Source organism: Sceloporus occidentalis, unplaced genomic scaffold (assembly GCF_023333645.1).
Source record: "Sceloporus occidentalis isolate IW3139 unplaced genomic scaffold, rSceOcc1.0.p SCAF_1, whole genome shotgun sequence".
NCBI classification, from domain to species: Eukaryota; Metazoa; Chordata; class Lepidosauria; order Squamata; family Phrynosomatidae; genus Sceloporus; species Sceloporus occidentalis.
Window position 1 is genome coordinate 95,287,768 of NW_028316981.1, and position 27,519 is coordinate 95,315,286.

The following is a 27,519-nucleotide window of genomic DNA, read 5'->3' on the forward strand; positions in this document are numbered from 1 at the left end:
CACTTAATATAAACTTATTGGATCAAGTGGACTTTATATAAGTGTTGTCTGACCAAATCCCCACTGATTCAGTGGGTGTAGTCTAGTTTGGATTTACCAATGAAGTTAGAGCAAGTGTTCTATAAATTATTGGTGTGTTCTGGCCCTGCCATTTGGCAACTAATTTTCAGGAATTTGGAAATTGCTTCCCACTAGATCTTCAAAAGAGTGATTCCTAGAGGAGTTAGGTGAAGAAACAGCAAATAAAGACAAGGCTTTTTCAACCATATGACTACTTTTAAAAAAATAATCATACTTTTGTTCTTTCATGCTCTGCAATTTATCAGTCGTTAAAGTGATTCCTTAGGTATATTTTGTGCATTTTGGTAAACATAACTGAAATGCCTCTTCAGTACATTTCTCCCATCCCCTATTTATTAAGGAGGCTTTAGAAACAGATTGCTAATGAAATCATGCCTTCATGACATGCCTCCAGTTACTGATTAGCTTTTCAGCAGTTATTGTACTATCAAATGAAACTTGGAAAAAGACTGGCCTGTTACAGACAGCCAAAATAAAGCTGCTTCGAGTCACAGTGGAGGTATGGTGTTTCAATGATGCATGCATCCTAAGAGTCCAGAAGTCGCACCACAGCCACGCTCCAGCCCTAAGGACTGGAGCGTGGCTTTGGTGTGGCTTCTGGACTCTTAAGGACGCATGCATCATTGAAACACCATACCTCCACTGTGACTCGAAGCAGCTTTATTTTGGCTGTCTGTAACAGGCCTATGTTTCATTTTATGTGCCCTTAAGGAGCAACACTCCTCTTATGACAGCCATGTGGCACACCCCTTTAAATTGTTCCACATTGTACCTATATCCGGGTGGTGAACAATTTCTGAGCAGTTGTTCGCTTTATGGATACAAATATTTTCATTCTGGCATGATAGAGCTGCGTTTGCATTCCATCTCACTTTTCTTTTAAAGCACAAATTAAGTCATGTGATCTGCTTGGTGGTCTCCTACATATGAGATAGCTGAACTGTAGATGTCTTTCTATAGTATGGGGCACTACAGACTGGCACTTTGTGCCAGCCTGTATGAGCACTAGGGCTGAGCATCCATATGCTTGAAACCCTTGTTGTGCCACCCAGGCACCATCTTGTTGCACACCCATCTACACGGCATGTGCCATGATGATGCTCATTGTGCACAGCACCTGAATGGTGCTGTGCATAAAGGGTATCATCATGGTGCACAAGCACACCTATGGCGCCCCTTCCAGGATGCAAAAAGAACCTGCCCAGAAGTGGGTTCTTTTTGCTCCCTCAGTAGGCCGCGGCATGTGGTTGCTGTGACCTCCTTCTGGGGAAACAACGGGCGATGTGGAGCTGCCTGTCTGTATAGCTCCTATGTTCCTCTGACAGAAGAAAAGTGGACCAAGGTGATGATTGCTTGTCTGAATCTAATACACCCATGTTAGGAAGAAGGATAACAAACTTTGTTCATAAAAGAAAACTTCCAAAATAGACAAGATGGATTTAAATTAATTGGGAAAAAATGCATCTAATTGTCAGTTCAGGCATCTGACAAAATAATTCTCAGCTAACACTTCCATTGATTCAATGATTAGTTCCCAACACCAATTTGTGTGAATGCAGCAAAAAGGAAAATAAGTCACTCTACCTATGTAATTTTTTACTAACACACCAGCTGAAATCTACCAAATCAGATAGTTCTCTCCCCATTAGCCTGTTTCCGTGGAACACTATCAGCTATTTATATTTTTCACACATTTCAACCTAAAATCTTCATTCCATTAAAATCAATGGAAATACACTGTTTTATTATAAACATTCAGCACTGCAATTGGTTTGCCAGAAAGAATTCCAGAATCAGCTTGGAATGGGCAACTTTAATGCTTGAAAACCAGCATTTTGTGCCATCGTTTAGAATTTAACTATTTCACATGGCACCAAAGTATTGGTTGTTTTTGTTCCCCTCGTAGCCCCCCCCCCTTCCATCTAGAATTGCAGAATCATTCTGTTATGAAGCCCACATAATCATCATCATTTAATCATGATACATTAGTTTGCTGAAGCTCATTCAGTAAAAGGAAAATCCTCACTGTCAGAATGCCAAATCTTATGCAGTCTGCATTTGTCTGGTTGAATACTTCTTTTCTTTTGGAAATGGGAATATGCTCACACATTGTAGCCAAGAGCTACCTGAATACTCTGCTTGCTGTTACAAATCTGTCACTCTGAATTTCCATGGGAACTGATCTATTTAATATTCTAGCCACAGTTTGCATTGATTCATATCCTGCATTGGCCCATTCATTCCATTGCTTATTTTCACAAATGTTCTTAAGGACTCCAGAGGCTTTGGGGGTTATAGAAAGATAGGACATAGATTTAAGAAAGACAAGATTGTTAACTCCATTGCCTATACAGATGCACTTCATACACACTGGAGAACCCACTAATTAAAGTCTGCTTTTGCACATGGATCTCATACATTCAGGTCTGCAATATACAAAGGCTGCATTCATGGGTCCCTTGCTGAATTATGGAACCAACTGGCTTAATAAGTGGGACCATCAGTGTGGACCTCACCTATCTGAAACTGTAGGGGATCAAATTGGTCCATCTAGTTTAGTACTGTCTACACTCACTGGCTGCCATTATCCTTGGTTTCTGATGGAGTCTTTCCCAGCCCAATCTGGGCCTCAAGCACACAAGGCAAAGGAGCAGCCAGAGGCAGCTCCTGCCCCAATTGTTGCAGGAGTGTGTCAACTGCACATACCCTGTCCCAATCCACAGTCATGAACTGGCCAGCGAAAAGGAGTATTTTTTTTTCCCCTGTTCCTTTTTGCCTCGGCTCTTACAGGTTGGGGCAGGCTCAGCTCAGCTTCTGGCTGTGCTCAAGGAGTGCATCGTGTAAATGCCATGCCCCAACATGACCCGATGGCAGCCCTTCTGGACCATCTTTTTTGGGCCCTGGAGATGCTTGAGATTGAACCTGGGAATATGAAAAGCATTGGCTCTATCACATCTCTGGGGCCCTTCTGCAAAGATATGATTGCTGTCTTTTGCTACTATACCCAAAGATCTAAGGACAGAAGCCATCTTAATTTGCTTTGTTACAAAAAAAAAAAAAGCCATTGTTTACCATTAGTGTACTTCATGCATGAAGTGCCTCACATTAATGGCCTCTTTTTCTTGTTCCAGAGAAGAAAGATTATCACTGACACCCTGCCAAAAGTTTGACTTGTACTTGGGTATACCCTGTTCATGCCCAATGGACCAAACATGTTACGACTATGGGGATCAGGGTTCAATACCCTGCTTGACCGTGGAAACCCACTTAATGACCTTGAGCAAGTCACATGCCCTCTGCCTCAGAAAACATCAGGATAGTTTCACCTTAGGGTCTCCATAAATCAGAAATTATTTGAGAGCACACAACAACAACAACAACAACAACAACAACAACAACAACAACAACAATTATCACCCAGAATTTCTTTCGAAACAACTGCAAGTGGCTTCCATAGGTAGACTATATATGAATCAAAGAAATATGCCACCCAGTGAGAATTTCTATAGTAAACACTCATATCTCAAATTCATATTTTGAAATTCAAAAACAAAGCCATGCTAGTCTGGAATGTCAGTATGCAAAGGGATCTTGTAGCACCTTTTATTCTAACTGAGGAGGAAAGAAGCTAGTAGCATTTGCTTTTGTAGATTTAAGGGGATATACAGAATGGCGGTATGCAGCTGCCCCTTTTTGCCCCAGATCGGTGCTGCAGCAACTGCACGCAGTGGCACCAATCCGCTTCTTTGAGGGAGCAAAAAGAAGCTGCCCCGAGCAGCTCCCCTGGAAGGGGTGTCATATTCCTAAACTCATTCTGCCTATATCTCTTTAACAGACAATCCTCTAATTATATCCTTTCTCCCATACACCCTCCTACAGCATTCTGACCACTGGTATGTGCTGGATCTACTATAGATCTACTATCATATGGGCTGGATCTACCCAGGCTTACCCAGCTTTTCACTTCATACTCCAACTACTAAATAACTTTGTGTCAACAGCAAATATCACTAAACACTTCTAATTCAGATTGTTTAGGAGAAAGTTTGAAAGCACAGTCCCAGTATAGATTTTTCAAAGACCCCAGTTACCATATCCTTGCACTGCAAGAAATGACCATTTATTCTTACTTGCAGCTTTCTGTCCTTTAAACAGTTTTAAATCAATGAGAGCACTTCTCCTCTTACCCTATGACTGCTAAGTGTGCTGTGAAATCTTTGATGGGGGACTACTTCAAAAAAACACATTTTTGTGATTTCCAAGTATATGTACTGGGCCACCTCAGTCTCATATGTGGGACTTTATTTTTATTTATTTGTTTATTTAAAAAAAATCTGGACGTCCAGGATGACAGTGGCCAGAATCCTGTTGGTGTCTTGCACTTGTATACGAAACTCTGTGGAAGCAACTGGCAATTCTTCAATGTACAATCTCTATACTCAGTTAGGTTCATGGAAGTGGAGTGGTGCATGTGGTGCAGTTTAGCATGTGCCTTCTCAGCTGATGTTCACCCTCCTACCCCTGTTCAAATTGGGTAATATCCCCTTTGTTGTGCATTCAGTTGTGTATTCAGTTGTATATTTGCATTCAGTTGTGCAGCACTATATTTCAGCAAAAGATTTATGTAGCATAATCAATACATAACTCTACTTGGAAACATCGGTGCTATGCAAACACAGTGCAGTATTCCAGCCATGGCCTAGTGAAGTTCATGCTTTATCAGTAATATAAATACCTGTGCATATAAAAGCATTGTCACCTGCAACTTTTAAGTATGAGTTTTAAACTTAGATTGCTATCACTACTAGATTAATCAGTCATTCAACCAGTGTTTTGATCAACTGATTGATTAGTTGATAACAACTCATAATAATGGCTCAGAGTGGCTACTTATTAACTTATTAATAAATGGTGAGATGTTTTAATTAGTAAGGCTGAAGGGTTTATTTTATTTCTGATACTGTTTTGAAATGTGATTGTGATGTCCAGCCAGGACTGTTTCAATCTCCCCCTGCATTTTCTTTCGTGTTGGTTCAGGCCATAATATGTTTCAGTGTAGGAAATGTTCATTGTATTAGTTGTGGGAGGAGCTGTAGAATCCCCTGCATTTCTTCCAGGTTTGGTTTGCCCCTTCTCAGCATGCTCTGTTTTTGCTGGAGGCTTTTATTTTGGAGCAGTCTTTCCTGTGAGCTTGCAGAGAGCTGTCTTTTGGTGGCAAACAGGCCCAGGCAGCCGGAAAGGGCGTTTCTTACATGTTAGCCAAATCTATTACTAGGAATTAGTTAGCCGTTTTAGTTACCAGGATCAAGTTAGCCAAATTAGTTACCAGCATCAAAGAAGACAAAGAAAGCAGGAGCTGAAAGACCCTGCACCAGCTCGATTGAGTGAGGAGATCAAACCCAGAGAGATGACATCCTGAAGATTGCTGAAACCCAAATTCTAAAGTATCTTTTATCTAGAACTGGGAAGGAGAAAACTCTTTATTTTTATTCTTTAAATTAAACTTCCCTCTTTTTTGAACTTTACACTCAGCATCAGAGCCTTTTTGGGTAGAAGAGTTTGATTTCACCAGGGTACCGGCATTGCACACCCAAATCTGCCACCACCTTTAGTTGGGTGTGTCTTCACAGTGATATTTCAAAAGGACATTTTTTTAAAAAAAAAAAATAGAAGTTCTTTTCTTTTCCTCTCTTGAGCTTTGATTTAAAGAATCATAGAGTTGGAAGAGGTCACAAGGGCGATCCAATCCAACCCCCTGCCATACAGGAACTCACAATAAAAGCACCCTTAACAGATGGGCATCCAGCCTCTGTTTAAAGACTTCCAAAGAAGGAAACTCCCAAACAGCTCTTACTGCCAGGAGGTTCCTTCTAATGTTTAGGTGGAATCTCTTTTCCTGTAGCTTGCATCCATTTTTCCAGGTCCTATTCTCAGAAGCAGCAGAAAACAAGCTTGCTCCATCTTGAATATGATACCCCTTTAAATAATTAAACAGGACTATCATATCATCTCTTAACCTTCTCTTCTCCAAGAAAAACATATCCAGCTCCCTAAGTCGTTCTTCATAGGGCATGCTTTCCAGACCCTTCACCATTTTGGTCACTCTTCTCAGGACATGCTACAGCTTGCAAACATCCTTTTTGAATTGTGGTACCAGAGCTGAACACAGTATTCCAGGTGAGGTCTGACCAAAGCAGATAAGAGTGGCACTATTACTTCCCTTAATGCATTGGCGTTTTTAGCTGCTGCATCACATTGTTGACTCATGGCACCTATATTTAAGAAAATACACTTCTATTTATGTTCTGCTACAATATCTCTTTTTTAAAATGTCTGAGGAGCTTAAACGGTCTAGAGGCAGATGATTAATCAGCTTAATGGTTCATTATTTGCTAAATAACCCAACTTCAAATTGTTCACTATGACAACAGTCTCCATATTTCATGCCACACCACACAAATAATGAGATTCTATCCATGACACTACCGTCCTCAATACACAAAGAGGTATTTAGTAGAATGGGGGGAGTGTCTAACCCACTTGGAGAGTTATTACATGCACATCGCTTGGAGAAAAATGATTAACAAAGTAGCGTAAAGCAGCTTTTATACAGTAGCCATTTTTTGTGACCTGCCACTGCTTTGCTTTCTTGGGTTTCCTAGGCTACAAAATCCAATTCATTTTGATTGGGAGTAAGCCCAGTTGAATAGAAAAATGTACAATTGGGATATTAGAGGAAATATTTGTGGCCAAAAACAAAATGAAAAGTGAAAGTGTATTTAATATGCTATTCATTCTATATGAGAAGCTGCTCAAAGACGAACAAAATACTTCTGTATGCCAGTGCTCAACAAGGAAGGTGTAGCCTTTTTATTTGGGTAGATATCCCAATCTATCATTTCATACAAAATGATTTGTTGCCAAGAAGGTAAACAGATCCATACAATAAACTGAATACAAACTTTATACTTCACCATGTGTCCACATGGAAGGCCACTCGGTAGAGGCGTTCTGTCCAGGCTTCAAATAGGAATGGAAGATAACGTGTGCAATATATACACAGACTTTATTTGCTTAATAACCCAATAACATGTTTAGATTAAGCATCATGGGTGAAACAGACAGGCAAATAAGGTGACTTCCAGATGCTTTGAAGGTGAAGTATCTATATGACTCAGACCTCCAAAGTAGATGGAAGTGCACCAATGCTCTGTACTGGTGGAGCATTGACACATGTGATGGAGTGTTGGATCAAAGGAACAGCTGATGAAAGGGAATGGCATCTGGGTGGATGTGAGGGGTATTTGGGGGTTTCAGGCAATGTGTTTGTGTGATGGTGTGCATGTATGGCAAGGAGGCAACCCCAAAAATTACCCTGTGGCATAGCTTGATGTCACGCCATGCAGTCTGCCCATAGATATTCAGCCCACCTTGGGAGCTGGCCTTATGGACAGCGGGGTTTTGACCTACTTTTGGAAAAATCAGGATTGACCCACTCCTTCCTGTCCATCTGCTCCAGCCCTTGGTTTTTCAATATAACTTTAGTATTTAAGGATGCCTATCAAAATATGCCTTTTTCACAAATAGAAAATGAAGAGTATTTTTTGCTTACCCATTCAGGGTGTAGTCCTGTGTATCTCCCAAAATCTGGTCCTGAAAATCAAAGGACCTTTTGAATGCCATCAATGGGTGTGCTTCAGAAAATCAACTCTATCCTCCCAGCTTCTGTCCATAGATGAAACAGCCTCATGTGAACATACAGACAGTGTGGGATATCACTCACTTTTTATATATTCTATTACCATATCAATGGCTGGAGTCATCATATGGCAGAGTGTGCATATCTTAAAGCACCTCTGTCTGCAGCTTAATAATAGGACTAACATGCAATAATTGTTACAGTTCATAACATTATCTTTTGTTCTAGAATATTATCTCTTGTTCTTTTGTAACTAGAAGAGGCTTAGCTGCCCATTTTTCCTCCAGAAAAAGATTACCTAATTCAGGTCCCCTGATAATCTTTCAGTTGATGAAAGAATCAAGAGATACGCTTAGATCTTCAGCCAGTGCCCCCTCCCCCGTGGAATTTTGAAGCTCCACAGATTTTATTTCTTAGGTTTTTCTACTGCTCTTGTTGTTCAGCTACAATCAACAGTTGCATGCTGTGCAGAGAAAGCATCTTCTATAAAAGTGCGAAAACTACTCAGGATGATACCTCAGGATGCATTACAGAGGTTAGCTGGTAAACTACTATTGTGTTCATATTTCTACATATCCTACATAAGGATAGGATAGGACAGGATATATACCCATCTCTTTATCTTAGGTAATTTACAAACTGCCCTTCAAGGTGTTTATTTATTTGTTCTGTTGTTGTTGTTGGGGGGGGGGGGCAATTCCCAGCAGCAATGATCCATAGATAATATTTCTCTGTAAAGTCCAGAAACAACAAAAAAAGATAAAACACAGAAGGAGCAGCAATAAAACTGATAAAATCCTGCAAAGCTATACCTTGAAACTAAAACCATATAAAACATTTCTTAAATATTCACATGATGCTGAAAGTAGGACAGTAGGATTAACACTAGCTGTGCATCCCTGGGGGGGGGGGGGGGGGGAAGCATTCTATGTATCAAGTGCCATAGATCAGGTAATTCACACTATAGAATTCTCTGATTCTATTTTATCTGCCATGGCTGTATGCTATGTAATCCTGGAATTGATAATTTAGGAAGGCACATTGAGAATTCTCACCCAGAAAGCTCCTCTGCTACTCCTTGTCTCTATTTTCCAGTCTTTGAATGGTGTGGGAAGAAGGCCTCTGATTAAATCAAAGAGATATATTGCTTAGTAACTGTCCTTGGGTTTGGTTTGGTTTTAAGAAATAAAATGCAGTAGTCTGAGTCACCTTAAATAATTGTAGAAACTTCCATAGCATTAATAATAAATAAAGGTGAAGATTCCAAATTATACATATGAGTAAAAGTTCAAAATTATTGAATTCTAAGCTCATCCTCATTATTTACATTCTTAACTGTGCTATTTTCACTGTCTAAGTGCACATTGGGGGGGGGGGGGGTCCTGACACACTATAACAAATAAAAACCAAAAGAAATATCATGAAAAAATGACCATTTTAATTTCAATTTCAGAAATACAACTAAGAGAGAAAGAGAGAGATTCATACATTCATTCTGACCTTTGTAGCAAGGATCTGTAGGTAGTCTTGCCTTTTCATGCCCTAACTGCAAAAGCTCTTGGGACAACTGGGAACATCTTATCCACATAGATCTGATCATACTGAATAACAAGCCAAGGAAAATAAACGCTGGCTTTGTTCCCAACAAGAAATAGCACAGGGACAGCTTTTTATACAGCCTCAAAACTTGTTGTTCCATTAGTTACTGGAAATAGAAGTCTTAAATCTTCCTGCATCCAACAATGTATCTTTTTAACGTTTCTGTCAAAGACCTCAATGAAGATACATAGGGGATGGGACAACTCAGTAATCTTAAAGATCCATTACAACAGAAGGAGCATCCCACAAATAACCTCAAAGGATACCAAGGCCTCACACAGAACATGATTACACTAAGAAATTAAATACTTCAGTGAGTGAAACATCCTGAAATGGGGTAGCTGTCCATGGTTCTAGTTTTTCCAGTCACCTATAGCAGGGGTTAGGAAACTGCAGCCTGTGAGATGTGTGTGTCTCCCCACATACCATTCTTTTCCCAAATTCTCCCCCCGCCCCCCAAAAAATATCCTACATTTCTTGGTAAATTCAGTGCTAGTATTTTATTGTTGTATTGATTGTAAATTGTACTAAGTGTCTTTTAAGGTTGTAACCCCAACTCGATCCGTGGGAGAGGCGGGAGGTATAAATGAACTATATTATTATTATTATTATTATTATTATTATTATTATTAGGGGTGAAACATTGTGTGGTAATGGCTCCCCCACCCATGAAAATTAGACTGAAAGAACCAAGAACAGAATCATTGTTACTACAGAATATGGCATCTAGATTGTTTTCGGAGATCGGAAAGATGCTCCAAAAATGTTTAATTGTCACCTGTGGCAGTAATTGGCATCACCACCCCAGCACAAACAGATTGACTACAAATGGATGAAAACTAAAAACAGAAGTCAATATAGCCAAGAGTCCATAATCATGTTTTAAGCTCTTCTCTTGAGAGTTTGTGTCAGACATTAGTTGTGGACCAGTTGAGATCCACTGTTGACTAATGGAGTCTGGTCTTATTGCTGCTTCTTTTCCCATTACTACCTCACTAGAGGGGAAAATGCCAGCAACCCAAGTGAAGGAGTTGGGGTGCATCTACCCTATACAGTTAAAGGACCTTTGTCCCATTTTAACTATCATGGCTCCACCTATGAAAATCTGGGATTTGTGGTTTGTAAATTTGTAGTTCCAAGACTCTTCTGTAAACAGGCACTAGAGTTCTCTAACAGAGAATTCTAAGGTCCTCCTCAAATAACAGATTTCAGGATTAAGAGAGAGCCATGGCAAGAGAAGCAGTATGACACTGCTATAACTGTGTGGCATGGATACAAAATGACCAGTTATCACTTTCTGCTAACCTATGTGCCCCTTTCTCTCTGAGCAATGTCAAAGGGAGGAATTTCAACAAGAAGTGGAGAGAGAACAAGCATAACACTTTATAAAGGTAGGCAGGAGCCTACTCACAGCATCTTGGCCACAGTTTCCCTTTCCTGCCAAACCTGGAGCCAGCAGGGAATAAATGGAACACGAAGGGTTTTCCTAATTTGCCTAAGGGTGAATTTTGTCCTTGGTTTTGCTTTGAAAGCTTTACAGTGTGCATGCTGGAACCCATTTTGGAATGAAACGGAGACTTCCCCCTCCTTTTTGGTTTAATGCATTTCAACCTAAAGCTGTAGATCTCCCTGGGAGGTGACCATTCACTACCTTCATCTGAGACAACAAGTATGCCTTTTTCAGTGTTCCTTAATTGCAAGTCTCCAGAGTCTTGCTCTAACTTTCCTCAGCAGAAACACAATTCTAAGCTCATCACCAAAAGCAAAGTACCTATTGGTGTCACACAGGACTCAGTTTAATTAACAGCTAGGTGTATAAGTTGGGTGTTCGGAGAAAGGTAAATTAATAAAATGTAAATAATTCACTAGCTGGGTTTGCAAATTCTATTTCAAGACAGAGATGACAGAGGAACTCCCCCAATACACAAAATTGCATTATTAATTATTAATATTTGGAAGCTGTTACAGAGTGCTGGCTGACCCATTAAATTTGGATTTTTGTTGCATTGGTGATACCATCAAGATGTTTGGAAAGATCTGTGGAAGCTTCCTTGCTTGCCCCACCCCTCCTCTCTCAGCCCCTCTGAGGCCTAACTTACTCATGAGCTTGTGCCACCTTATCTTCTTTCAATATGTTATCTCCATTAGCATGTGAGAATAATGCAAAGAGATAGTAACAAAAGTGAAAGAAAATGCTGTGGTGTAGCCAAGGAGAGGTGAGGGAAACTGATGCAGTGCAATTCTTGGTGAAACAGAATAACTGTGTACATGGAGGCAGAATTCAGAGACAGAGTTGTCACCATGTTAATTTGGAATATCAGGATGCAAAGAGATCTTGTAGCAGCTATGAGACTAACTGAGCAAAAGAAGTTGTAACAAGCTTTTGTAGACTTGGTCTATAAAAGCTTTTGCTCAGTCTCAAAGGTGCTATAAAACTAAGCTGTGTGACTAAACTGGAGGGAACAAATGGCAAATGTTGTCCTCATCTTTAAGAAAGGAAAAAAGAGAACTCAAATAATGACAGCCCAGTTAGCCTGACATCAATGCCACGAAAAATTCTAGGGCAAGTCATTAAATAGATGGTCTGTAAGCATTCAGAAAGTAATGCTATAATCACAAAAAGTCAGCTTGAGTTTCTCAAAAACAAGTCATGCTAGACTAGTCTTACCTGTCTCTCTCTTTAAAAAAAAAATGCCACCTTGATAGATTGGGAATGCTGTGGATGTAGCATATCTTGATTTCAGTAAGGCCTTCAACAAGATTCCCCATGATATTTTGGCAAACAAAGTAGTAAAATGTGGGCTAGACAATGTAACTATTAGGTGGGTTTGTAATTGGTTGGCTGGCCGAACCCAAAGGATGCTCACCAATGGCTCCTCTTCATCCTGGAGAAAAGTGACCAGTGGGGTGCCACAGGGTTCTGTCTGGGCCCAGTGCTATTTAATTTATTTATTAATGACTTGGGTGAAGAATAGAAGGCACGCTTATCATGCTGGAAAAATCTGTTTGGAAAAAGGTGTACTTTTATAATCATGTCCCTCTGTCTCACTGTCTCTTACTTTTGTAATGTGATACAACACTTTATTAGATCCTCTGGAATTCTAGGACTTGCAGTTTAGAGAGGGGCATTTAGAATTCTCAGCCAACGAGATCTAGTACATACTGTGGGGATTCCACAGGATGTTGCCATGGCAGTTAAGGTTTGATATGTGCTACAAGTATGTAGTGTGAAAGAATCTTTGCCCATCCTCCTGTGCCAAAAATCACCAAGCCTCATATGTGACATGTTCCCAGTTTATTTCTGTCTCATGAACAGCAGTCCCAATTAAACCCACTCTATAATCTATGATAATGATTGCTTAGGCAAAATGGTATATGTTGTGTGTTTTCTTGCCGAAACAGCTATCTTTTTTAGGATTAAATAAATACTACCATTATCTTAAGCATTTGTAAAAATAGATATATATCATGATAATATTGAACACATGCAATTAATTTTAATTCATGTGTTTAGGAAGCTTTAGTTCAAGTCTAAAGAGATACAGATGCCATGGCAGTTCATTAGACAGGGAGCCGGAAGCAACAGTTGGGACAAAATTGCAATGCAAACAAAAGATCTAAAAATGTTGTTTACTGAGGTTAAAATGATTAATGAAACCAATTAATACTTCTTGCTTGGTCTATGACCTCTGCTGCTCCCTATTTCAACTACATATATGTCTCCAGCAGCAGCAGAGCTTTGACTATCTGTTCTTGTAGTGTGGTGTTAAAATAATATGAATACAAAAGCGGAAGGGGAACATTCCACAGTTTAGAATTTGGAGATGGGAGAGAATTTCTAATCTTTAGATACATTTATCTATATTAAGGGCCAGGCCTAGAGACAGCAAAAGATAGATTACAGAAGAAGGCATCACTCATGGCCTGTGTACTCAATCATGCACTGAACTTATCATTCAGAGATGGTTTCTTGCATGTTTGTCAACAGATTTATAAGTTTATGAAAGGAAGTCTATGGTGCAATAAAGCTAAGGCTTCAATCTCATTGACTTCAACATGAAAGGAATGCATTTATTCTCCCTAAATGCTGGACTGTGGTTGTACTACAGTGTGCTCTTTATTGTGTGTCTAAACCTATTTTATCAGACAGTGACAGTGGGGGGTGTTGGGTTATTGTCATCATAGAAGATTAAAACTGAATTCTTGAGAAAACCAGTTCCACACTAGTTTCTAACTTCTTAGTCATAGCAGGAACAATTTTGTTTGTTTTACACCCTTTGGCATCCCCTTGTTCACTGTATGTATCTTTTATATTCCCCCCTTCTTCTTTTTTTCTTGTGAAAGAAAAAAAAACACAGTCATTTCATTTTTGGTATTTGAACTAAATTTTATATTCATTTGTCTTTGGTCCTACAGATGTCTGGGACTTCAGCCCCCAGAATTCCCCACCATTGGCCAGGCCATACTGGCTCAGTCTTCTAGTTCACATCCAGAACACCTGGAAGACCAAAGCTTGAAAAGAATTGGTGTGAGCCAACAAACTATTTGAATGGAGGCAAACTGGGATAGAAGGCCACTGCCTTTGCTTTTCCTCAGCCTCCAGCAGGAGGATGGGGTTGGCTGGCACTGTGGACCTCTCTCCAAAATGCCCCCCATAAAAATTGGACTTATCCACTTAACAAGAAGGGTTGGCTGTTCAGCACCTGCTCCATTAACACTGGGAACCTTCTCATTTGGGGAAAAATTATGACAGCAGCAGTGTCCTCACAACAAGCTGCAAGAGTGTTCATAATATCATTAGTAGCATTAAAAAAACATAACCAAACACTATAAGATTAATAAGGGGGGAATCCATATTACTACAAAATTCATTTAGCCATTTCACGTAGCAACAAAAGGTGGAGGGAGGAGCTTTTAATTTTTTAAAAAAGTTTTCGGTAGACAAATTGGTTCATTTTACACCTGCTTCAAAGAATATATTGGACCTTTATAGGCTATCATGAAACTTTTCAGATTTCCTCGGAACTATTTTTCTTTGAAATGTAACCATGCCCTCAGTGGTATATAATGCTAGCGCATTGCCATTCAGTTAGCAATGAAGAACCAGATGAAGTGAGGGATCAGCTGTGACTCTGCAAATATGATTCACTTGCTCTTTTATGAATTGATAGAAAATGTCAATTAACATTCTTTGGATCGCTCTAATGTTGTATTTCAGTTGGTTAGGGCAAAGGAAAGAAAAATTACCTTTGAAATTAATTAATACCTTAAAACTGACCCCAAAAGGGTCCCAGCCAACATTAATCAGAGGTTCAGTTTGTTGATTTCTATACTATTTTGGATATTCTTAAAACATTTAAAGCATCTATAATTTTAAATGAACAGATGTGGGTGTTTGTTTTTTTTTTTTTGTTTGTTTGTTTGTTTGTTTGTTTTTGGCTTATACAAGATGAATAAATGAGGATGTACATATCCTAGTATTCAAACTGATTATGGGAGAGATGGAAGGGGGGACCAAGAATAGAAATTTAATGAGTCATTAAATGAGTTGCAAGTACAAAAATATTAAAACACATATGGAAAGATGGTGTGGATAAACTAAAAATGCTTCCTACCTGAGGCACCATTTGATCAAGGTCTGTACCTTGGAAAAGTTATTTTTGGAGCATTCTGGCTAGGGAGGTCTAGTAAAAAAGTAACTTTTCTCAGCTCTGGATAATCATGTGTGTGTGTGAGAGAGAGAGAGTTAGTTACTGTATTTTGTACTGTTATATGCATTCTGATGATAATGGCTTCAATTCTAACCTCCTTCCATGAGCAGAACAGAGTTCATGTTTCCAGAAGAGAGCTTTGCTCTCTCCCCCTTCCTCTACAGTCCTCTCTGCCTCCTGCCATCTGCTACTGGAGCCTGGGAGATCCTCTACAATGGTGTAGGATATAGTGTGACAGCAGGGAATTGATGGAAATGCCCTTTCACAAAGAATGTAGCAAGCCAGTCCAGCATTCCTCAGTACAGATCAATAGCTTGAAAAAGAGGATACTACATATATAGTATGTGCCTGTTTGTTACTATAGGCTATAGCAATTTCTTTATATATGGGGCTACATATACTGAGCTGTTATACACAAAATTAATTTTGGGCTCTTGTGGATAGGATAGGAACAACCAATGGAATGGCATGCAGGAGCACTAAATAAGAAGTTACTTATGTCATTTATCATGAAGTATCCACCTATGGCTGTGTCTTTCCATGGTGGTAGGATTGTGTTCTCCTGTAAGGCAAGAGGCTATCCCAATGGCAGCAATGTTGCTGAGGGTTACCCATGTCAGGCTTTTGCTGAGGAGACAGAGTAAATGTGCCAAACACCAACTGGGCAGCAGCAGTAGTGCAGGGGGGACACTGGCTGAGCATCTTTCAGGGACAATGACTATAGCACCACAACTAACACATGTGAGTACTGCTGCTGCACAGGAGGAGGCATGGAAACCCCCTTATGAATGCCGTTTACCACAAAAACCCTATGATGAGACAGTCCAAAATGAAACAAGAGATGGTACCAGAAGATGGAATTCCCAGGTTAGATGGCACCCAGTGAGCTAATAGGCTACAAGCAGAAGACAACTATGAGTAGTGCTGTGGCTAATGATGCAACTGTACTCAAACTGACAGGACATTCAGTTGCTGACATAATCAAAGGTGAAAGGAAAGTCGAAGATGCACAATGCATGTCATCAATAGCCCTGCTCAGATCTTGCACACTTAGGGCCTTGGCTTCTTGATTGAGTCTATCCATCTGGAATGTGATCTTTTTCTAGATCACTTGGCTGCTTGGAAGAAAATCATCTCATCTGAAATGTGTTGGAGAAGAGTTCTGTGGATACCATGGACTGCATAAAAGACAAATAAATCAAGCCTGAACTCTAGGAGCCAAAATTATTAAACTGAGACTGTCTTACTTTGGACATATCATGAGAATACATGTCTCACTAGAAAAGACAATAATGCTTGGTGAGGTAGAAGCTAGTAGAAAAAGAAGATCACATTCCAGATGGATAGACTCAATCAAGAAGCCAAGGCCCTAAGTCTGTGTGATCTGAGCAGGGCTATTGATGACTTGGAGATATCTCATTCATAGGGTTGCCAGAGGTCGAGGCTGACTTGACAGCAGTTAACAACAAAGTGTTTTTTAGGTTATATGTTATATGAAGCAACTTTGCTTATTTTTAATTTGCTCTGTGTGTGTGTGTGTGTGTGCGCGTGCGCTCGTTACCTGTTGACTTATGATGGCCCAGTAAGTCATAGGGCTGGAATATGATGAAATGGTTTTGCCAGTTCTTTCCTCTGATAGCTAGCATACAACACTTGGTATTTATTTACAGTCTCTCATCCAAGTGCTAACCAAGTCTGGCCTGGTTTAGCTTCCAAAATTAGATAGGATCTGGTGCCTTCAGGATATTTAGGCCTTATCTATTGCAACCTAGGAATTAACTCACCTGATCTTTTAGAAATACTCTTTTGTGTAAGGGTGATTATGATTGCCCTGTGCACTCTGTGCAAAAACTGTGATGTTACGTAACTATTGTTATTTTATAATCTAAACTGCTCCACGTCCCAAATTCATTCTGCATTCTGGAGATGAACCTCATAAGAGATCCCTTTCGAGCAACTTCCTCACACCTACTTATACCATCTTAAGCATGCCATAACCAAAAGTGCTTATTGAATCAATGGACTTCAGGCTAAGTTCACTTACATTTGTATAGAATTTTGGCTACAATTATTTGAAATTGTCCTAATAGCCTAACAATTGTTCATTCAGTATGACAATATAGAGGAGCGAAGGTGAGACATGTGTCCCTTTTCAAGATATAACAAAAAATGGTAAGGGTATATCCTCTTTTCTTTCTCTACAACAAGGGCAGGTATTATATGGCAATAGAGGCCCTTTCAGATTACCCAGTAATAGCACTATGATTCCACTTTAACTGTGGTGGCTTCATCCTATGGAATCCTGGAGTATACAGATAAAGGGGGGGGGGCGTATTTAGAGATCTCAGTCAGAAAACTCCTCAAGTGCCTCTGACCAAACTACAGATCCCATAGGATGCAGACATGGGAGTTAAAGTGGAATCTTAGTGCTATCACTGTATAGTGTGAAAAAGCTTCTGGCGTTGTTGAACTACACATCCTAGCAGCTCTAAATAGCATAACAAATGATAAGGAATACCGCATATCACAATTAGTTATCTGGTGGGTGAATTTCCACCCCATTCCACAAAACATCTGTCTTCAGTTATCACTTGTTCCTATTAAAATGTCAGTAGACAGTTTGCATAATAAAATGTGTGCTCTTGGGGAACGTGAAACTACCAGTGCAAACTTGTATTGTTGTTACTGTGTGTCTTCAAATCATTTCCAACTTATGGTGACTGTAAGGTGAACCTACCACGGAGCTTTCTTGGCAAGATTGGTTCAGGGGTGAGTTGCTTTTTCTTTCCTCTGAAGCTGAGAGAGTGTCATTAGCTCAAGCCACCAAATACTAAAGAACTAAAACAGATTAAAATATTTGATGAATGGTAACAGCATCAATCACTGAGTACTCTGTTGCCAAAATTCAATAAATTATTTCTCTATTACAATTATTTCTCTATTACAATAATGATTGGTATATATCACATGCTGGCCCTCAAACCGGCATTAGTTATTAATAAGTAAGCGCCACAAATTCAGTGGGATTGTCTCCAGGTGACTGGGTATAGGATTGCAGCCTTAATGGATAACATTCCTCCTCCTCCTCCTCCTCCTCCTCCTGCTGCTGGCCTTTGACATAACTTAAACATTTTCACAATATTTTTCTATGTGCTATCACTTTGTTGACTCCATTCTAAATAAGCCATTTAACAGCCCCTTTTCAATTTTTCTTAATGTCAGTTTCTGAGAAAGGCAAATAGCTTAATAACATAATTCTTTGAAGATCTTGAAGTTAATACTGCTACATGTTGCAGCAGGTGACTGAGTCATTCCATTACTACTTCACTGAGTAAACACAATGGAAAAATGGGCTGATTGCTGGAGACTATATTTTTGCGAACATGTTCTGTGCCTTCTTAATTGATTCTAGCCTGGTTTTAAGAAATATTGTAATGCAAGAAAGATTAGCATTTAGATTTGATTGAAATTCCTTCTCAATTTCCCGTTTTCCTTTTTAGTTGTTCTTATCTGGGATGCACCCACAAATGCTGAAGAAAGCCGATTAAAATGTTTGATGAATGGTAACAGCTTAAATCATTGAGTACTCTGTTGCCAAAATGCAATCAATTATTTCTCTATTACAATAATGATTGGTATATATAACATGCTGAGAGTAGACTGCACACCCCCATTCAGTTAGCTATAAATAAAATTGCCTTTCCACTGTGATCCACTTCAATTATCAATACATTTAACATGGGTTAATAGTAAGTACCACTTTATGTACCCTGAGTACATTTCTTATTTAAAATATGTTCTTTTCCAAAGAAAGATGTTGTTTCTAATAGCAAAGGGTATTAAGACCTAAGTATGAAGTGGGTGAAATATATAAAGTCAACCCATTAACTCTGATTTTTAATAGACCACAGCAAAGTATTCACAGTGAAAATCTGTAATGAATGAACTGAGATGCCACCAAACCTGGGCTTCCTACAAAGCAAGGAGTCTCACTCATTTCATTTAATAGAACAGCTCCCTCCATGGACCTCTGTATGTACAGATCTCTTCTGTTTGTCAATTATGTATAAAAGAACCCTTCTGGACAAAGATATGTGAGCAGAGATATGAAGAATCCACACCCAAAGTGAACTGTGTGATCAGAACACGGTTGTTCTGTGTTCTTGTTGTTCTTTGTTGTTGTTGATAACTGCCCTCGAGTCAATATTGACTCATGGGGACCCTGTAGATGAGACATCTACAAGACTCCCTGTCCTCCACTGCTCTGCTCAAGACCTGCAGATTAGGTGCCCTAATTGAATCTAGCCATATAGAGTGCAATCTCCCTCTCTTTCTTCTACCCTCAACTGTTCCAAGCATTATTGTTTTTTCTTGTGAGTCATGCTTTTTCATGATGTGGCCAAAGTACAACAACCTCAATCTAGTCATCTTGTCTTCTAGAGGCTTGCTCAGTTCAAGAATGCATTTGTTTGTTTTTCTGGCTGTCCACAGTATCCTCAAGACTCTTCTCCAGCATCACATCTCAAAGGAGTTGATTTTCTTTTTATCCCTTTTTTTCACTGTCCAGCTCTCACATCCATACATAGTGACTTGGAATACCATGACTTGGATGATTCTAAGTTCAGTGCACAGTTGTATATCTTTACTCTTATCTAATTCTTTCATGGCTGCCCTTCCCATTCCTAATCATCTTCTTATCTCTTGTCTGCAGTCTCTTTTCTGAATGATGTTTGATCCCAGGTACAAGAAATCTTTGACTATTTTAATTTTCTAATTGTCTAATTTGAATTTATGTAAGTCCTTTGTGGTCATTATTTTTGTTTCTTTATGTCCAGCAGCAAGGGTGCCTTTGCTTTTTCTTCCTTGACCTTTCTTAGTAAGAATTCCAAGACCTTGATGTTTTCCGCTAGTATTATTGTGTCATCTGCATATATTAGATTGTTGATGTTTCTTCCTCCCGTCTTCATTCCTCTTTCTTCTAAATCTAACCCTGGTTTTCATATTATGTTGTTTGCATACATGTTGAACAAGTATGGTGATAATATGTAGTTTTGCCTGACATCTTTGTTATTGGGTATCATTCTTTTTCTCCATATTTTGTGGCCTCTTGTCCTGAGTACAGCTTTCCCAACAGAACTATCAAATATATTGGCACTCCCATGTCTTTAAGAGCATCCCATAGTTTTTCATGACCAATGCAGTCAACAGCTTTGCACATGCAGATTTTCTTTTGTAATTCCTCAATTAGCCACCATATAAAGGCATCTTTAGACAACCTTTAATTATTTGAGTTCCAAATTAATCAGCCTTTCCCCCCTTTTAAAAAAATTTGAAAGTCTTTTTCCATTGGAAAACAACAATATATTAACCATCATTCTGCAATTAGAAACAGCTATATTTTAGTTACATATTATCTTTTCAGAGTGATCTGAAATCAAATTAACTGAAAGTACAGTACACAATGAATTGGATCCAAAGAAACAGGAGCATAGCTCTAGTCATGCACTCAGATTTCTCTACCTTCTGCTTCCTATTGCAGCCCCCTGGGATCATTGCAAAACTATTCCTAAGGATCATGAGGTCCTAAAACATGGTACTGGATGTAATTGCATTAGGAAAAGGGAATGGTTATAATTCAAAGAGATGGCCTTGTGTAAGTGAATGTGTCTTTTTAATATATATATATATATATATATATATAATTTTGTTGTTGTTACATGTATCCAAGAGTAGTCTTATCGAAATTTTCAAACCTCTGCTGCGAAAACCCTTTTGCCACCAGCCTGGCCTTATACTTCTGGCTATTATTTAGCATTTCCTTCTTCTTGTAGACCCACTTACAACCCACAACTTTGTGGTTTTTAGGTCTTTCCACCACATCAAACACCTGCTTTTCAATCAAAGACAAGAACTCTCTGTCCATCGCAGAAAACCACTTCTTTTTCTCCTTCTCAGGAAAACTTTGCAAATCCTGAAAACTCTCAGGCTCATCTGCCACTGCATTACAAGCACTCACACTCTGAACAACAAACCGCTCTGGAGGTCTCCTCACTCTCTGAGTCCTTATAAGTATCACCATCCTTGTGCTACCTCTGTCATCCTCACTCTCTGAGCTGTTCATCATTTTTATTTATGTATATTAAATTTTGAAATTTAGCTTTTTTCAGATAGGAATTACAAATGCATGGTATATAATAGGGGAGTCCAAAACATGAAGACTCCACACAGAATTTGTGGAACCAGAGAAGTCTTGAAAGGCAGACTTACAGGCAAAGGCAAACAAAGTCAGGAATCAGTCCGAGTATAAGCCAAGGGGTCAAGCCAAGCGCAAGGTGAAGGGTTCCAGAAAAGGAGTGTGGTCAGGTCAATCAGTAGTCAAAAGGTTCAAGCCAAAAAAGCAATACAAAATCAGGATGCAAGATGCTTTCTCCAAAGAACTGAAATAGCTTCTAACAAAAGCCCTGGCATCCTTCCCAGCCTTTTATTATCAGCCCTCATTAATGCAGGTGGTCTTGATAAGCTGGCGTTTTTCATAAAACCTCCTTGAGCACCAGAGGCACACCCTTTCAGATCATCTCTGGCTAATAGGTATATGCTTGTCCTCCTCTCCATGTCCATAGTGTTAGAAGGCCCTGCTGCTGGGAGGTTTGGCTCCTGATTGTCTTCAAAAGGACGCTGGATGGCCATCTGTCAGGGATGCTTTGATTTGGATTTCCTGCATGGTAGGGGGTTAGACTGGATGGCCTGTGCAGTCTCTTCCAACTCTATGATTCTATGATTCTAAAGCCACAGCCTCTGCTGGAGCTGTCAGAGAAGAGCTAGGACAAAACTGAGACTCAAGTTCAGGCCAGGGCTCCAACTCAGCCTCAGCATCCTCATCTGAGTCCTCAGCCAGGCTGGGCCTGACAGTTATTCAACATTTCAAAGTTCCTTTGGAACATCAAATCCTAGGTATACTTAGAAACTACTGGCAAGAAGGAGGAATTAAAAGCCAGGTAACTAAATATGTTCTCACTCACCATTCAATAATGAATTTAGTTAGAACTAACCAATGGAATTGCAGTTGATATAACAACACCCCTCCCCAAAAAATAGACTAACAGCCATTAGCTAAATTTAAAAGGTGTGACTCCTGAAAGTCAAGATAATAGTTTCCAATTGTTATTCTGAAGGAATTGCATTCTGAACTCTGGAAGATTTATAGGAATAGGAGATATCACTTTTCCTTCTGCTTGACAGGTAGGCAACCAGTTCCCATCTAACTTTGGCAACAGCAAGTTCATTTCTATACCACTTATCAGTGCACTTAACCACTCCCTAAGTGGTTTACAATGTGTAAGTTAAGTGCCCCCCCAAAAGCCAGGTACTCATTTTAGCAACCTAAAGAAGGATGCAAGGCTGAGTGGACCCTGGAGCCCTGCCTGGGATCAAACTCACAACCTTGTGGCTGAGAATGACTGCAGTCCCAGCATTTAACCACTGCATGACCAGGGCTCCTTAGTAGCTAAGCAAGGCCAGACCTGGCTAGTACTTGGATGGGAGACTACCAATGAATACCAGGTGTTGTAGGCTATATTTCAGAGGAAGGAATTGACAAAATAATCTCTGAGAATTCATTGCCTAAGAAAACCCTATGAAATTAATGGGATTGACATAAGTCAACAGGCAACTTGAAGGCGCACACACACAATTTTGTGAATGTTTTATTTATCATTATAAAATAAAACAATTAACTCATTTTTTCAATATAGGGGATAGGCTTGGGAAATTATGTAGAAATAGTTTCCTTACCTGCATATTTTCTGAGGGCTTCACCTCCCTAGGTATCGCTAAAGTATCTACAATAGATTCACAAGCTGGAATTGCTGGGTTTCTCCCCCTCCGCTCCCCAGTGTTCAATGTCTTCTTTTCCCTCTAGGATATCATTTTCATAGAGATGTGTCATACTATTCCTGTGGTTTGTATTTATGAACACTTTCTTCCAGCTTTTTAAAAAAATGTATTTCCTCTTGAAGAGGCTTAATCTCCTTTTACTCTACCAGAAATACAATAAACTCTGATAATAACATTTCCTTTATCTCTGCTTTTCATTATCTTTATCTTTAATCACGTTGAAAGATTATTAACAGACAGAGCCACATTATATGTGGTGTACAGAAGCAGTCACTCTGGGGAAAATCAGCCAAACCAAAGAAGCTTTATCTCGGGTAATAAAACTCCTTTGTGAAGCTGCCACTGACTTTGTCAGTAGGAAGCCATGTTTTTGATATCAGTCGTTTTCATTTCTGTCCAGTAGACTGAAGAATGATCCCAACTTTAGGAAGGATTTTTTAAGTACATTCTTACTGGTAGGTTTTTTTAAACAGCAGCAGCAGCAACAACTACAACATGCTTACCGAACATCAGCCAAAAAAATATATCTTTGCACCTCATTTATTATTATATCTATTACTGGAAAAGGGAGATGTTAGGTTTTTAGGGTAAAGTCAGTAGGGAATGGAAGTATTAAGCATTTTCCATGACTTCCTGTTGTGAGTGTCCTCTAGACTCTGCTTGGAACAGAAAGTTGGAAGACCTCACACATCCCCAGTCCCATTAGACTAGATTAAATAAGATCAGTTTGACTCCCTAGACAGTCAACAGTAGCTGCACCAAAACAATCTGCCGTGATGGAGGCTAGCAGCACACCTTTCTTTTTAGGACAGTGCTTTCAGTTTGAGAATCCTCCTTTATCATGAGGTATAGAAAAGAGAGACCAGGCTCAGAGATTCAGCACTCTACTAAAAACTATTGTTATTATCTGGACAACTGTAACTTCAAATCTGTTATGGATCACTGTTTTCCTCATAGAACTTCTTTTCTCCCAGGGAGGGGGGACATAATCCAGAGAAGATGATGTTATGGGAGCTCCAAAGTATGATGGAATTCAACAACTGTACAATTGACACTTGTTCTGGGAATGAATTCTGACTATAAGAATATTTGCTCAATCCATAGAAAGTAACTAGATTTAGGAGTGAGACTATAGAACATTGGTGATCCAGGGACCTGTGGCCCCAGCAGTAGTATAAAATGTACACATTCTTTGGTATTCACTTTACCAGAAACTTGTTGACAGTGGAATGAGTGAAATGGGATCATCATATGATGGAAAGTTTATATACAAACAGCTCATTGATATGGAATAGCTATGTCAATGAACGCAGCCCAGCATCTTCTAACAATGGTGCAGTATTCTTAGTGCTACAGTGCTGTTGTAAATCCACAGGGATTTTTTTAAAGGTGAAATTATAATCTTGGGATGAGGCCAAGACTTCCCTCCATCTACATCTAGATGTTATCCAAGCCCTCTCCCTCCATGATTCCCAGAACTAGTCAGAATAGGTAAGGCAAGTTCATAGAGTATAGAACTTGCTAGACATTTTGAAATATGGGCTTGTAGCCTCCCAAAGGATGGAAACAAACTGGATCTGAAAGGGATTTTTTTTTTTTTTTTGTCTTGCTAATGGAATTTAAATTTTATTTCTTGGAATTTAAGAATCTCCCAGTACCCACATGGCAAGAAGGAGGAGGGGGCTGCCTTCATGAATAGACCTCCATACCATATGAAAGGAGGACAATAACCAAAACATCTTCACAAAATGCAGACCTATGAATAACATCATCATATATTTTTCCTCCTGTATGATTTTTAGCCCCTTTGTCTGACAAAGAAGTCAGTAAAGCATTTGTGCATTTGTGCATTATTGTGCATTTTGGTTGGCCAAATAAAGATATCTCTGTTTTGTGGATTTTAGATGTTGAAATGTGAAATAAATTCAGCATCCTTGTGTAAACCATTATTGACCTAACAATTGTACATACAGCACTGTGTAAATTTACAGCACTTTATAAATAAGGGTTAATAATAATAATAATAATAATAATAATAATAATAATAAATGACTAAAAAGTACAGATCAAACAAAATTCTTTCACATCCTTGTATGAACAGATCTCTCTTTATGAAAGTCTACAAAGCTGCATGGATGTGTGAACCCTAGGAATTGATACTGTGTATGTACCATTTCAATGAAGATCCCCCCACACACACACACACGTTCTACCTGTAGCATCTTAAAATGTTTTCTTGGGAAACTTTCTGAATGTTGGATTTCACGCTAGACCTCTGGAGTGAAGAATTATGAGAGAGGATTGAGTGTGTTTTGAAACTGACACTCCACAAGAGTTGCATTTGAGCATAGGGAACAAATGGGAATACTTTGGTACTTGTGTTTCTAAGACTGTATGTTTTCAAATGGTGAACATCACATAAGATGACAACTCAAACTTCTGTTGCTATTGACACTGACTGCTCTTGGGTATTAGAGACAAATGGGTTGTAGTTCTGAACTGTTGGAATGATTCATGTTTTCTTTGATAAGGCACAGATGATGAATCCTGAATGCATGATGCCAGCCAATCTGCTTTGTCTACACTTTACTGGAATCTGTAAATGTTTTGAAAGCACTTAGTTTCTTTCTGTTGTTTTGGAGCCAAATAGATTATCTTGTCTTCATGCTGTCTGTCTGACATAGAGCTAGTTTCTTATCCTTTATATACTTCAGGCTATGCTTATTTTGTTTCCTCTTGCAGTTTGTTGCCCATCCCAACTGTCAGCAGCAGTTGCTTACCATGTGGTATGAGAATCTCTCAGGCTTACGCCAGCAGTCCATGGCTGTGAAATTCCTGGCCGTCTTCGGAGTCTCAATAGGCCTTCCATTCCTTGCCATAGCATATTGGATAGCTCCCTGCAGCAAGGTACAGATTGGTTAAGGTGCATGTTTGTTTATCATTATTTACATATATAGATATATAAAAACCCCGTGGGCTTGGCACAAAAGCACATTTGTCTTAACTAAGATCACAAATGCATATTGTCTTATTAGAAGGTAAAAGGAATAGAATAAAATCTTAAGGGCTTCTTGGCCAGTTTCCAAGGGAAAGAAAGAAAACCATCAAGCCACCTGCAACAAAACTGTTTGGAAACTTATTCTCCTTCAAGCAAGAGATATATAAAAGTACAAGATTTAGAAACAAAGGTGCAAGTAAAAATAGTAAATGAAGGAAGACATACTGCCATTTCTACCAGTTATTCAATGCTGTGTGTAGATATAAACATCCTTAGGAAATCTGTAGGTGTTGAGTGGGATACCTTGGAGAACTCTTAGCCAAATCTGCAGTGAGGGAGCATTACTTTCAGTGTAACCATGCTCATCCTCCCAGTGTTTTCAGATGAAGGATACCAGGAAGCTGCCCTAGGAAAGACTACTGGGAAGAAAGGCAACACTCATGATCTGAGTTAATTCAGGCCACATGTATTATTAGGTAAGAGTTTTGAGAGCATAACAACATTAGCAGCAAGTATGCAACTGAAGTTCAAAGCTCTTTGTGATTTTTTTCCCCTCCAGTACCAGCTCATTTGGAGAAGACTACTTTCTCTGGATTGGAGTTGACATATTATGTGTGTCTATGCTACTATCCACACCTCAGATGCTGAGAGACTACTTCCCAGATCATTCTCCTCCAAGCCCTAGCTATTAGGTGCTTAGTGAATCTTCTCTGGGTTTTAGTCCAAACAGCAGTAATAATAGTGTTTATTTATAACACCCTTTGCACCAAAGGATGAAGCATCAAACATATATAATCAAAAATGGACAATAAAATATAACACTATAAAATGTTAAAATAATATTATATTAAACTAAAACAAATTCCATATCAATCACTACCCAACTGAGCAACCTTAGCCACACTCAGCAAACCTTCAGAGGAGCTATCCAAGGTGCTTGGCTTATTTGGGGAAAGTGGTTCATCAGCTTGGGACATTATCACACAAGCTCCATTCTCTCTGGCCATCATGTTAGCAAAATTAAACAGATACATATTGATTTGGGAGCCCTTACCATCACATGCCGTTTCAATAGGCCTCCTTTAGCCACCACGGTCCCTTGGCTCTCTTCCAGATTCTCCCTTAACCCTTTCTATTTGCCCTATTGCCCCACCCACCATGCCTTTCATTATTATTATTAGTTGTTGTTGTTGTTGTTGTCGTCGTAATTGTTGTAATTGTTGTTTATTGTTGTTGTAATACAATTTCCCAATTTAGCAGTTTGATTTAGTGAAACGAAGAAAAGGAAAGGGCAGGGGGAAACTGGCCTGTTTGGGGAGAGAAAGGAGGAGGGGAAAACTGAGACCATGTGACTGCCCAATCTTGGGACTACAGCTGGTGAAAGTTATTGCACCAGAGAACTAATGCCACAGTTTGAGGGCCTATTGATGGGTGTTCCCTGTCAGTTGCAAGGGATGTCCTAGTCATGCTTTGGAGGCACAGTAGCAATGATTTGGAAGCAACATCGTGTAATAAGCATCTCCAAGGGTACTATTATC

The 27,519-nt window shown here is 39.3% G+C and overlaps 1 protein-coding gene across 1 annotated transcript in view; it reads left to right on the forward strand.

Annotated features, from left to right (window-relative positions):
- The window catches only part of TRPC7 (transient receptor potential cation channel subfamily C member 7), a 194,097-nt gene that overhangs the window by 97,537 nt on the left and 69,041 nt on the right, over positions 1-27,519 (forward strand). Inside the window, exon 4 of the mRNA XM_089503025.1 lies at positions 25,726-25,890. Within this exon, the coding sequence (XP_089359151.1) occupies positions 25,726-25,890 (165 nt within the window). The remainder of the gene's footprint in view (positions 1-25,725; positions 25,891-27,519) is intronic.